At 34.8% G+C, this 13,471-nt stretch overlaps 1 protein-coding gene across 1 annotated transcript; it reads left to right on the top strand.

Moving 5' to 3' along the window:
* The first annotated feature begins 720 nt into the window (after positions 1–720).
* Positions 721–12,742, top strand: LOC146163199 (uncharacterized). Its single transcript, XM_083381536.1, has 7 exons — positions 721–1,015; positions 4,367–4,442; positions 5,434–5,721; positions 6,426–6,573; positions 7,043–7,153; positions 9,061–9,213; positions 9,963–12,742. The coding sequence occupies exons 1-7, from the start codon at positions 862–864 to the stop codon at positions 10,422–10,424; spliced, it is 1,392 nt and encodes a 463-aa protein (XP_083237662.1). The 5' UTR covers positions 721–861; the 3' UTR covers positions 10,425–12,742.
* Positions 12,743–13,471: the final 729 nt, after the last annotated feature.

Here is a 13,471-nt window from a genome sequence, read left to right as displayed (position 1 = left end):
TCCTACTTGAATAATTTCGTTACTGTGGACAAACAAACAGATGACGTTATAACAAAAAAAATCTTTGTGAAATATAGGTACCGGTAGCTTTGCAGAACCCAATAGAACGTTCTGAGCCAAGCGTAGCATCTTTCGCAGTGAACAATTATCCCGTTAAACAACCTTTGCGAACTTCAGGCTGATATGTTTGGTATTTTTTAGTTACTAATTTATCGTGGTAGGTTACGCTGCAGAATGGTCTTCCTATATAGAGTATGTTGCAATATTTAGTGATATAACCTACTATCATGAAAAGATTTTTGTTCTATTATCACAAATCAAGGATTGTTAGTTTAATAAGGTCTATATTTTGGACACCTAGAGAATATCGACAGCAACATTGTTGAAGCATAATGTTACGTTGTTTTCTAATATCTAAAAGACAAATGTTGTTTTTGCCCCATAGGATTGTTAATATCCGAAAGACGCTCTCGCCTAACAAATGTCAACAAGCCTTTTTTGATTAAAGCCAGAAAACAACATGACGTTAAAATTCCAAATTAACTTAGCAGTACTTGTTTATAACTTTTTATAGAAAGCGGTGACCGTCAGGGTTCCAAAACAGTTCATCAGAAGTCGTATATATAGCGCAAATAAACCGAGATTTACGCGGCGGTCATCCGGAATAATTAGTAAACAAAGACCGCAGGAATTTTCATTTTTTATGCAAGGTTAGGGATATTACGATAAAATTGCATAACAATCTTAAAAAAATCGTTAAGGCAAGTTTTCGTAGAAAAAGCAAAATAACGCAATAAAGTAATGACTCAACTAAGAATCTAACGCCTTGGTTTACTGAGAAACTGTTCTTTGAAGCCAAAAATGGGGAATAAATGCCAATGCATGTGTTCTGCCGACGAAGAGGGACAATTGCGACCTTGCTTTAAAAAGTCGTCGAAAAAAAGCCGTAAATCGAGTGAGAATGTACTGCCAGGTGACCTTCATTCGTGTGGAGGTCAAAAAACGGCAACAGGTGGTAAGTTTTTATCATTTTCCTTGTTGTTTTTCTTTTTTAAGGGTAAAAACAATTAGTTTATTTCTCTCTTTAAAAAGGTTCCTTTGTCTTTCTTTAAAACTATTTAAATTTACCTTACACCTTAATACAGTAATTCTCAACCTTTTATGACTTACGGCAGCCCTCAAAACTAATAAATAGCTCTTCGGCACCCTAACTGGAATTTTATTTGAGTATTTTTCTGAAAAGTCACTATAAATGGAACTGGAACAACACAATCAACTTAAAACATGTAGGAAAATGTCATTTGATAAAATGGTCTCTGATCGTATACAAAAAGCTGTATTAAGAAGCTTACCAATTGAGCAAAAATCAGATTTAAAAAAATTCTCATATACCTATGGGCAACCTTGAGCAAGTTAGAAATTGCACACCAGGGCGCCGTCATACCCCTGTTGAGAACCACTGGTTTAAAATAAGTTTTTGTTACCTGTTATCTGCATTGTTAAGCTTTCCCAATCATTCAGTTTTGACAAAACCCTATGTAAATTTTTCATAGAATAAAGAAATCTGTGATACAGCACTTAATATACAACTTTTCATTTAATCAAGATCTACACTAAAGTAATGTTACCAATGCTATTAACCCCTGGACAAAAAAATAGTTTATGCCCACCAAGTCAAGTCCCAGCATTCAAATAATTATTTAATCAACGCACAATATTTGGATAAGGTTAGAGGGTTAGCATCTGGGTTTGGGCCTGTCTGCATTTTATGGCACTACACAGTGAGATCTGGGGTGTGCAGCACAAAATTTTACGACAAGTGCACCATGTCAAAAGTGCACTCCGACAACAACTCCGAAAAAAATGCAATGTGTGCAATACAGAGTGCATCGCAAAATCATGAAGTGCACAAGAAAATTAAAAAAAAAAAGTGCACAGAGGTGAATTTTTTTTACTTTTGTTGCACACGGTCACCCAGATTTTTTCGGTTGTGCACCTGAGAGAACTTGTCGAGATCTGCCATACTTTTCAGACTGGCAAATGGGAAACTTTGGATACTGAGCAGGATACACGTGCCTTACTTTCCAACCTGGCCTAAGGATAGAAATTTTACCCTTATTCAACCTTTTTTCTAAAATTTAAGTGTGCTTTTGACTAATTCCGGTGCACACACAAGTTGATTGAAATTAAAAATATGTGTCTGTGTTCTTGTCACAGAACGGTTAATGAACTTTTTTAGTTGATGCCTGTTCATCATATATTGTTGATAACTGAAATTTTATACTACTATAAAGAATTTAGACCAGGCCTCTAACTGTATTATTCATAAAAATGGATTTTTATTTTGAAAATTGTTGAATTAAAAAAAAAAACTCCTTCAGGCCTCCTTTAAAATATTTAGACTCTATTTTACTTTCATATTTTTTGGCTGAAATACAGCAGGTTTTCTATGTCTTACTTTTTTAACATCAACTTATGCTGAAATTTTATGTCCACCTTTGTCCTAGTACACCAAAGAGTTTTTTGGTGGTCTGGGGTTAAAAAGTTTCAAGAACCCCTATTTTAGAGCCAACCAACTTATGAGTTTGACCTAATTTATGATGCCAATCAGCCCTTGTGTTTGTATTAGGGATGATATTCATTAGTCTAGTGCAGTGTTTCTTAACCTTTTTGTAATTGGGGGCGCACCTTGAAACGTTTGAAAACGTGGCGGCGCACCTTACGAGCGAAGCGAGCGCTACATTTTTAAGATGTACCGATATTTCTCTTAAATTAGCTGCATTTTTTTATTATATGGATTTTATAGTTGCCTATCTTTAAAGGGACTCCCAGCCATTGAGACTAAAACGTTATTTTGTCCATTAAAGTGTTATTCCGAATAATCTTGGATTATTTCGACATACTTTTTCCTTTTGCTCGCGGCGCACCTAGCAGCCTTCCATGGCGCACCGGTTGAGAAACGTTGGTCTAGTGCAGTGTTTCCCAAACTTTTTTTCTCGCGTACCATTTTGAGCTTTTGTACAGTGTTCATGTACCACCTAAGTTACATCTGACTAGAATATCTCAAACTATACCTATTTTAGCATATAGATAAGAAAATGAGCATGTAGCTGTATTAGAGTTTAACAACTATCATTCCAGGAAGACTTAAAAGCCATAAATTAAGCAAAACACAGCAAATAGTTTTAATGCGATGGATGTAGTTGTTTTTTTCGCGACCAGCTGGTTGAGATGTCGTCGGGAGTATGCTTGGTTTCATAGCTGAATTAGCAAGCGCCTTCATACAAACAACATATTGCGGAACAGCTTCTCTATTGTGTTCAATAGCGATAAACCCGTAGTTTATGTAGCCTAAGTCTGGCTGTACTTTCGTTTAGACATGTTCCTAGTATAGTTAAATTAAACAAAATTAAATTCTCACACTATTCCTCTATTTTAAAAGAAATTACAGTAGTTCAATATGTACGAAATATCATTATACATATGGCAATACTACACTGCTGCTCTTCAGTTTATTACTACTTACATATTAAACCAGCCAAAAATTAACGTTTTATTATTTTCAACAAGCTAAGTGTTACGTCATAAACGTACGAAACCTCAAATTAAAGGTAATTAAAACGCAACATTGCAAATACCCAATCTGAAAGTTTTAAAAGTTGAAAGTTTTCGCAAGTTTATACATATGCTTTAAAAAGTTTTCGCAGATTTATACGTAGTCGCGTACCACCTGAAAGACTCTCGCGTACCACCGGTGGTACGCGTACCACAGTTTGGGAACCACTGGTCTAGTGGGAAGACAGTGACTAGGATTCATAAATATAAATATGCTTACTCACTATTTTGAAGTGACATAAAATGTTTAGCAGAGTTCTAAGCAATTCACTCAAACTTTGCAAATTTGGTTTCATTGGCATAGTTTATATATATATTATATAATATAGTTGTATTATTAATATGCAAATTAAGAACAAAAAATAAGTAATTATTTAAAATCGGCTCTCACTGTTTTCAGGATTTTAGGAAATAGAATTTATATATTTAATGAAAAAAAATTCTCCTGATTTACTGTAAGACACTACACAACGGATTTTCTTCCTAGATTAAGTGTTTATATTGGTATTATCACTTTAAATTTGACAGGTTTATGTTGTTTATCAGTTTAGTGTCTAATTCACCTTCCTACAGTATTCATAAATGTAACTTTACTACACCACAGAATTCACAAATATAAATCTCCTCTAAATCGTTTTATATCTGCAGCATTAAACAAGTTACATGAAAAATATCCATTATGTAAAGCAAGTGATACACTATGATTGTATATATAACATTAATAATGCACATCTTATAATTGTTGTTTTAGGGTCATTGAGCAGTGGAACACAACGGCCGGACTCTTTGAGTGTACATTCAACTCATAGAAGTGGCACTACTGCCAAGTAAGCATTTAGGTCGCAGATGTCATCTCTGTCACACCTATTCATAGACAACCAAATTAGTCAACTACTAACTGCTCGCCTGTTAGCTTGTAGAAAGGCAGGACTTTGGTTGAGTTATTATTTATTAGTGTAGAAATATATCATTGGAGACATTAAAGATTAGTAGTAAGCCAATGAAATTTTAATTAATATTTATAGAAAAATATTAATAGATAAACCAAAATTTTTAGATTTTAGTTAAGTTTGATTCCTTGTGTTAAATCACTGTAGAATTGCATCTATTGAATCAAATGTTTAGGGCGTATATTATTTTGCGAGCCTCAATTAAAAATTTAGAATAATTTATTTTAAACTACTTTTAATTTTTTTTAAGTGTTTGTAACCTACATTTAATTTGATAAGAAGTGGCAAAACTTTTGGTTATTAGTTAAAATGCTTTTTGATACATAACTTTTTATTGTTTAACTGCCAACTCAAAGTTAGATCAACATTTGTAATATTATTAGTACTCAATTTGCCTTATTTAGTTTTTTAATGATCATCAGTCCTCACACATGTATAGAACATACTTAAATGGTTAACAAAGCAAACCTAAGGGTAGAATTGCCATTTTCAGTTGAAACTAGATGTTTTAAACTTCACGAACCTCCTGGAATTTTGAAATTTTTAATGTTTAAATTCACAAAAATCTTCATGATTTAAGAAGCATATTTTGGTTTACTGCCTAATGTAGCATAATCATTCAAGAAAAGTATATGGATTTTACTTAATTAATGGCAAATCACAAATCTAAATTTCTTAAATCGCTCCCTTCATCTTTAATTTAAATTAAAAAAAACAGTGCCTCATGTGGTGACATGTTCGTCTCATTTTGTTTGGAAATGTTGTCAGATTGTTTGTTTACATGTCGCTTTACATCAATTTCAGTTTTTCATTATTACTTCAAAGAATTCATTTTTTAACAAAGACAATCAATTTATTTTTGATTCAGCAAATTCCCAGCATTTTCTCTTCACGGAGTACAAAAGACTTCACCCACGCCAGCTTCTGGAAGCAATACGCCCCAACCATTCGGTCAAACGCCGTCAGCGATGGACAGTTTCGACGTTTCAAAGGTTGAGGCGTTGTTCAACTTCTACTGCGACGATTTGTCGGAGGAAGAAATATTGGCCGACGGCATCGAGCGCTTCTGCCAAGACTTGGACGTCGACCCGACCGAGTTTACTGTCCTGGCCCTCGTGTGGAAGTTTAAAGCTGAAACGATGTGTAAATTTACAAAGTAGGTCCTCTGTTGAGTGCAGCTGATGTCCTATACGTGATATTTTATTTCATTCCTATGCTGATAAAGCAATATAGGTGAAATTCAAAGACCCCTTCTGCATTATATTGACCAAATTTTCCTTAAGCTTTGGCTAAAATTCCCATATTAATTTGATTTCGGATCGGCACCGATACTAGTCCAGTTTCGAACAACTACCAGAACTACCACTTGGTAATCTGTCAATCCCTGAAGCCTAGGTTAAAGCTGACAATTAAGCTATGATACATTTGAATGACGGGCATTATTTTGTACCTGTATAAAAACAAATATGCATAGACAACAGAAAGTACAAGCTTTCAGTCCAATCAAACATCAGTGTTCTTAACCAGGGTTCGACGCAGCTCTTTCAAGGGTTCGGCTAGAACTGCCTCTGAAACATAAATGCTGTTAATTCAAGCTAAATTTGAATCTCTTTTATGTGCCAAAGGTGTCATGCTCATGCAACGAAAAATTGAAAGTTTGGCCAATTTAACCTATATAAATGCAAGTTTATAATTTGAATATGTCCAGTTTCAGCAGCTAGGAAAGAAACGAATACTGAGTGAAAATTTGGGGTTCGACGAATGCTTGTAGAATAACATAGGGGTTCGATAGGTTGCCAAGGGTTAACAACCACTGTATATGCATTTAATGTGACAACTGACATCTATGTATTTTTACAGGAGTGAGTTTATGGGTGGCTTCTGCACGTTGCAATGTTGTTCAATGGCTGCTCTCAAATCTTCACTGCCATCCATCGAATCTGATGCAGTCACTAACTTTAAAGACTTTTATCGTTACACATTCCAGTATGCACTAGATGCAGATCAGGTAATTCTACCATATATAATTTATATTCTACCTGTTGTTTTACTTATAAATTGTTTTTATACTGTTGCAGTTAAGTTGTTTTTTGGTAATACATTGGTAAAGAAGGGCACACAACTCTTGTCTGAATTAAACATACAATATTGCCCCTAAATTTGAAACCTGTTATCTATTCAACGAAAAAACGACCTCCAAGTATTCTTTTTGTGGATTACATGAATTTCAATAGATTTTATTATTATAAACCCGACAGAGACCAACGTAAAAAAACCTTAATGCAATCGATCTGCCAAACCTTCTAATTTCTAATCACTTGATTCTACAGAATTTAATAGACATGTGAAATGCAGTTTATTTTACTGTAATTTTAGATATTCGTTGGGAAAGTTTTACCAGTTGCTGGTAATTAATCTACAAATCCAGTTGTTTGAATAACAACAAGCTATTATTGCGCCATTGTTTTGTCACGCAGGGCCAACGTTCGCTTCCTTGCGATATTGCAATTGCGATGTGGAGAGTCGTGTTTGCGAAAAACAGCCCAACGATGCTCGAATCATGGTTCCTCTTCCTCAACCAAACCAATGTGAGTTCCACTTCGTTTATTGACCGAAAAAACAAACAATGTTTTTTGGCAGAATTTTTGAATAAGATAAATATGGAGATCAACCATCTAAAGCAGCGGTTCCCAAACTTTTCTAAAAACAATTCCTGGTGGACCCTTTGCGGTTATATTGATATTGATATTTCGCGGCCCTATAAAAATCAATGGTCAGTTGAGCCATGTTTCTTGTAGTACACTAGTGCAGACACAACTTTTTAACTAATGCAAACGATTCGCTGATAGCAGATAGTACAGCATAATAGATGCTTTATGATGTCACCAGAGACAATAAAACACGCTTTATTATCGAATGATAAAGCATAACTAAAGACTAAGATTGGTGAAAGACAATGTTTAAACATATACTAATACTAATGTTTAAAAACATTCGCTAAAGACTAATGTTGAAAACTTAAAGACTAATTCACTTCTCATTGCGGACCCCCTGAAAGCTGCACGGACCCCAATTGGTCCGCGGACCCCAGTTTGGGAACCGCTAATCTGTAAATAGGTTTGAATTAAATTAATATGAACCATGGCTTTGTATTGCTTCGGCATGTTTTTCTCATTTTTAAATAATCTTTCTCAGAACCGATCTCAATAAATCTAACCTTGTAATCTACTGCGGTCGGTGACCCAACCAAATTAAACGTCCACCCACTTTGGGTCACAATCTATTGGTTAAAAACCCCAAACTAAGTTTGGCATCCTAGCTTGTTTGCAGTGTAGACCATCAAAGAAAAACCGGATTGCTTTGCTCTTTTAATACGTTTTACTGCACTTAAATATTCCTTTTTCAATGAATAGTGCAAGATGTTGTAAAAGCTTTATTTATGTAATTGCATATAATCCCAGTGACCCTTGTTGGTGCTCTAGCATGTAACATTAGGCTATCCATAGGTTCCAACTGATACTGTAAAAAATAGTGTTTCTAATGTTTTAATGCATATTGTATTTATAACCAGAGAGAAATCGTTCTGTGCACTTTTGCTGTTCCACAAAAAAGTTCTAACCAACCAATTTTATTTAATGTAAAAAATAAACAAATTACTTGTTAGACATCATTTGAATTAGTTAAATTTTGCCCTTTTAACTGTGTAATAAATAATTGGGGTTATCAGTCCATTTTGTTTAAATTAACCGCAAAAATGTCCCTAAGATGTAAATGTTTAAGCTCAAAATGTGTTGACATATCAGTAAGCAGTAAGAACTAACACATCACATGGCTTAAGGTCATGTCCCAATTCCCAGAGGTGATTAGCAGCAATTTATGGCCTGTATCCTGCCGCTGCCCATAAGTAAAGCCATTCAGCTGGCAATTAAGTCAGTCTCACTATGTTGCTATCCCCCATTTAAACATTAGACTGCCTCTTTGAAGATTTGTGGGTTTCTTGAACATTCCAGTAGTATTTTACATGGGCATCCTCTTTTTAAAAGCGTTAAAACTTGGACACTGAGCTGAAATGTTTACTTATTTTGTTCAAATGTTGAACAACTAAATCGAATTTAATAGAATTGAATTTTGAATAAACATATCACTGGCATGCTCAGTACATATTGATATTATATACACATCACATCAGTATTCTGAACCTTTTCGTAACGTTTTAGTGAGAATTTTCTTCTGGATTTCAATCACCTAGCTTTTAAATTTATTTTTATTACTGCAAATTGTGCCCTGCAATTAACTAATAATTGAATACCGCCTAATTATCCTTGATTTGTATCTAATCAAGTGTTAGAAATGTTATATTCACAAGGCTGATACTGTTTTTGCTCTTTTAGCGTTCAAAGAAAACATCCTATATGTTAACATGCACCCTCTGATTTGTAAAATTGTATTACCAGTAATCACCATCATATCAAAGGTGAAATTGCCTTTCATTCAGGTTCGTGGAATTTCTCGTGACACTTGGAATATGTTCTTGTACTTGACCGAAGCGCTAGAAGATGATCTTTCTAACTATAACGACAAGGAAGCCTGGCCAAGCTTGTTCGACGATTTTGTGGAACATCGTAAGCTGGAGTTGGCTAAACAACAGGTGAATATAAAAGTGTTATTTAAACTGTTTAGTTGGTAGAGCGACAGTCCCGGTATAACCGAGGTCGTGAGTTCCAACTAATTGTTAGTTTTTTACTACATGCTAGTTTACGAACAGGATACAGCAGGCAACATTGCTGTGGTTGTTTGTTTCTCGACTTCTTCCCCTCTGAGCCTGTGCAGCTCAGTTGTTAAAGCGACGGCCCCGGTATAGCCAAGGTCGTGAGTTCGAACCTCACTATAGGCTAGAGTTTTTCTAGCGTTCCATGCTTGTTTCATAAATCGACAGATTCGTTGAGCTTGCGATGGCTTTCGATGTACCATGATACGTAAGCCGTAATCGTTCGTCAAGATGCGAATTCAGATTATATTACAGTTGTTGTACACGTATGCGTGTGTATCTTTTGTTGAACTGTTTTAGTTATCGTTTTACTGGAGAAAAGTGAATAACTTCCGATTGTATAATGTTGCCCAGTTTAGCGGCAAAATGAACCAAAAAAACAATATAGGATCTGTCAAAAGGGTCGTTTTGTGACTTGCTATATGATTTTAATAAGTATTTTTATAAACATAAACCTAATAACTTGTAAAAGCGTAGTTATTCTGACACGATTTAAAAGTTGCCTTATGTAGACTAGTTTGGTCTTTATATTTGCTATCTTAAGAAAAAAGTGTTTTTTTTACATTAGGGGACCAAAACAAGCACAAACGTTTTAATATGAACTTATTCTCGCATTTTATGAAATACAGGAAGAAGAATTGTTGGAAGTTAACCAAATCGAGCAGGTTGTCAATTCTGTCGAAACTTCACCATCAGACCAAAAGCAAATAAATGACCTTGAAGGTTCAACGGACGATGAAGGTCAAACGGACGCGTGCGAAATGACCCCAACCGAGGTAACTCAAGGTCAAAGCGAGGCGTGCACCTCTGGGCAAGGTCAAATAAACGCCCCGACCGAAAGCGAAGGTCAAACAACCTTTCCGGAACAATCTCAAGGTCAAACGTCCTCGACAGACACAGTTCAAGGTCACGCAAAGGTCAACCTACCCGGGGCGATTTCGTCATCACCGGAAACGACGCCACAGGAACCGGAGGCGGAACCGTGGGGCGCCACCGAGCGGAACCAGGGCCTTCCAAGGGTCCCTTCCTCCCCTGGACAAATCCTGAACCATTTGCACTCGGAGAGAAACGATTCTGAAACTTTGTTTTAACATAAGACTCTATGCTAGAAATTGATGGTTGGTTAGGACAAGGCTTGTTGTGGCTTGTTCCGGTTTTCTTTTTCTTTCTTTTTTAGTACACACACAGATGCACAGAGGAATCTCTACTTGGTAGATGGATTGAAGTGGTTCCCAGTTACTATATGCTAAAAAGTGCTGCATGAATAGGTTTTTTTAAGGACACACACGGAAATAGACAAACTCTCTTAACTCTCACAATCCTGATCCATTTGCACTCGGAGAAAACGATTCCGACACTTGTTTTAAAGGGTAGTTGGTTTCTAGCGTTACACTCTATGGTAGAAAGTGTTGGTCGGTTAAGACGAGTTTGTTTTTCTTCTTTCTTTTTCAGCACATATCCAGTAGTGAATCTGTGTTAGAATAAGCTGGACAATTAAAGTTTCTTTTTTAGGACACAAAGAATAAATAGAGAACTTTCATAGTAAAATGACACTTTTTCGAAAAACGTGCTCAAATCGTTTGAACCTCAAAGCACAACTTTCAAAAACGCTGCCCTTCGAAATCAAACAGGTTTTTGTAAACATTTTCGGTTGTGTGTTATTTTCCACTTTTTTGGCTTAAGTTTATTTCCCTTGTTGTTCTCATTTTACAACAAAGAAGTTTTACTAAAGAATGACAAGTGTCTTGTAAATAGACCGATTATTTCTTTTACTTTTTAAACATCCTTTGCGGCTATTGTCGATCGTAATTTGAACAAAACGTTCTAACTGTCCTTAGTTTGTTGTAAAAAGAAAACTAGTTGCATGTTAGTTTTATTTATTTATTTCCTTTCTGTCCATGTGCTGCAGTTTCATGGAGATATCAAAGATGCTGGACTATTCTCTTTGCGTTCGTTCTTCGTATATTCCAATTGAAGTTGGAATTTGACTTTCAGTTCACGATGTTGTGAGAAATTTTGTTTTTAGAGTAGAAACCATTTAACGATGTCTCAAAGGTCCCGATAAATTTGATATCGGATCGGCACCGATACCAACAAGTATCCTGAATTATTATCGTACTCAAGATATGCTATTTTTGCTTGAAAAACACTTTTTGCTTGAAAACAAGTCGATTCTTGCTGTTAATATTCACTTCACTCAAGCAATTAACTGACAAGCTTCTGCAACATTAGGTTATTATCTTTGCACCAGAAAATCAAATAATCTTTTTTCATGTTGTTAGGTTTTAATATTAGCTATAAAAACAAATCCTGGTTTTAATACTACTCTTATCCATGTACTTCTTTCCTAAACGCTTAAGCCACGTACTTTGCTTTCTTTTCACTAAATCTAACCTATTTTTTACTTAAAAACTAACATCATTTTACTGATTCGCCAACGCTCATTATTTATTTTCTGTGAACAGACTGTACTTTACCTTTTCAAAGCGTTTTTTTGCTTGGTTTGAATCTTCCAATACTATTGATTCCTTCAAGAGGTTCACATTACAAACATTACACATGAAAACTATGCGAGTGCACATTCTGTTGTGAAAAAAATTAAAAAGTAAAGTGTGTATTGTAAGCTACGTTATTTTTTTTAAATATTTGACTTTTGTTACGTCAAATAAAACTTTGCAATACGTGATATTTGTGAAAAGTCACTCTTGCAATTTTTTTTTAAATAAATTTACTGGGATTATTGGACCGTGTTCTTTGAATATCACTAGTGCTTTCATGAATTCCGTTTTAAAAATTCTTTTTTTGAGATTTTTATTAGACTGAATAGTTTTGTAAATAAAAAAAACCTTTGTATTTTCTAAAATTCCTTAATAAAAGCATGCAACCAAATGGAATGTATGTAGCTAAAAATAAGACGCCCCCTGTATAATTTGTTTAATCCTTGAAAGGCAGCCTATATAGGTCTCGATACCTTTTCGCTTTTATTTATTGTCTTCAAAAAAATTGGTGACTAAAAAGTTCTTAAATTGACTTCTTACACGCACCAGGAAATCTTAAACCAATGGCTTGGTTATTTATGTGTATATTTAATTTTATTTATGTTTATTCAGCAACTTGAAAATGAAAAAACGCTTTTTTGGTTGCATTCGCTTCACAATGCATTTAGTTTGTGCATTTTATAAAATAAGCAGCATTTTTCGTTTTCTTCCTTTTTGGTTAATTGAATTAACATACAGCATTTGATTTTTCTCTCCGGTATAGATTAATTTCACCAATCTGTTTTAATATGTGGGTGACTTTGTTTGAATAAACTTCCTTTTTATTTGCTGAAATTTATACAAGATTAGATAGAAGGTTTTAAGATGTGTAAAAACACATGACTAGTGATAAAAATGTTTTTTGCTCTGCTAGGAATGTCCGATAATTCCAGATACTCGGTGATAAGTTGTATCGTAGCTCGTCCGATACTAGGTTTGTATCTCGGTGCCGATCTGACGCCAAATTAATACAGGCATTCAAGTCATGCAGTGCGATCAAAAGCTCAGCGATTTGCAGCGTAAACTTACTAAATAATAGTAGGTTAACAACTGGAAGTAAACATTAACGCCAAAGAAAGTTTTGCCTCACAAACTGAAAAAGTAATGTTAAACGTTATAATTTTAACTCTTGCTTTTCCAATCATCGAAAAGACGTCATTCTGTATGATATCGCTAAACATTTTGTCCGAAATATATGATATCAGAAGAAAATGTCAAGTATCAGAATTTCCCACCGTCTACAGTTGTGAACGAAACGTAATTTGATGTTAAACAAAAAATTTAAAGATTCAATCTAATGTTAAACAATATTGGATAAGCTTTGCACACAGTAAAATTTTAAAGAATTATACGCTTGCTGGTAGATTAATATACGTATTGTGTTTCAAATGTTTCAACAAAGAGATTTAGGACTTTTCGAATTCGAAACGTCAGGCAACAGCAAAATGTGGCGATTTTATTAATGTTATGGTTTTGATACAAATGTCGTTCAAAACTTGATATCGCTTGGCCATTTATAGTAGAAGTAGACAATCAAATCACGTGACCGCACTGATGTTATCATTCAAGTGCAACAAAATGCAGCGTCATTTTTCAGTTTC

Source organism: Ascidiella aspersa, chromosome 2 (assembly GCF_963924565.1).
Source record: "Ascidiella aspersa chromosome 2, kaAscAspe10.2, whole genome shotgun sequence".
In the NCBI taxonomy this organism is placed as follows: domain Eukaryota; kingdom Metazoa; phylum Chordata; class Ascidiacea; order Phlebobranchia; family Ascidiidae; genus Ascidiella; species Ascidiella aspersa.
This window is presented reverse-complemented; position numbering and strand designations above follow the sequence as displayed.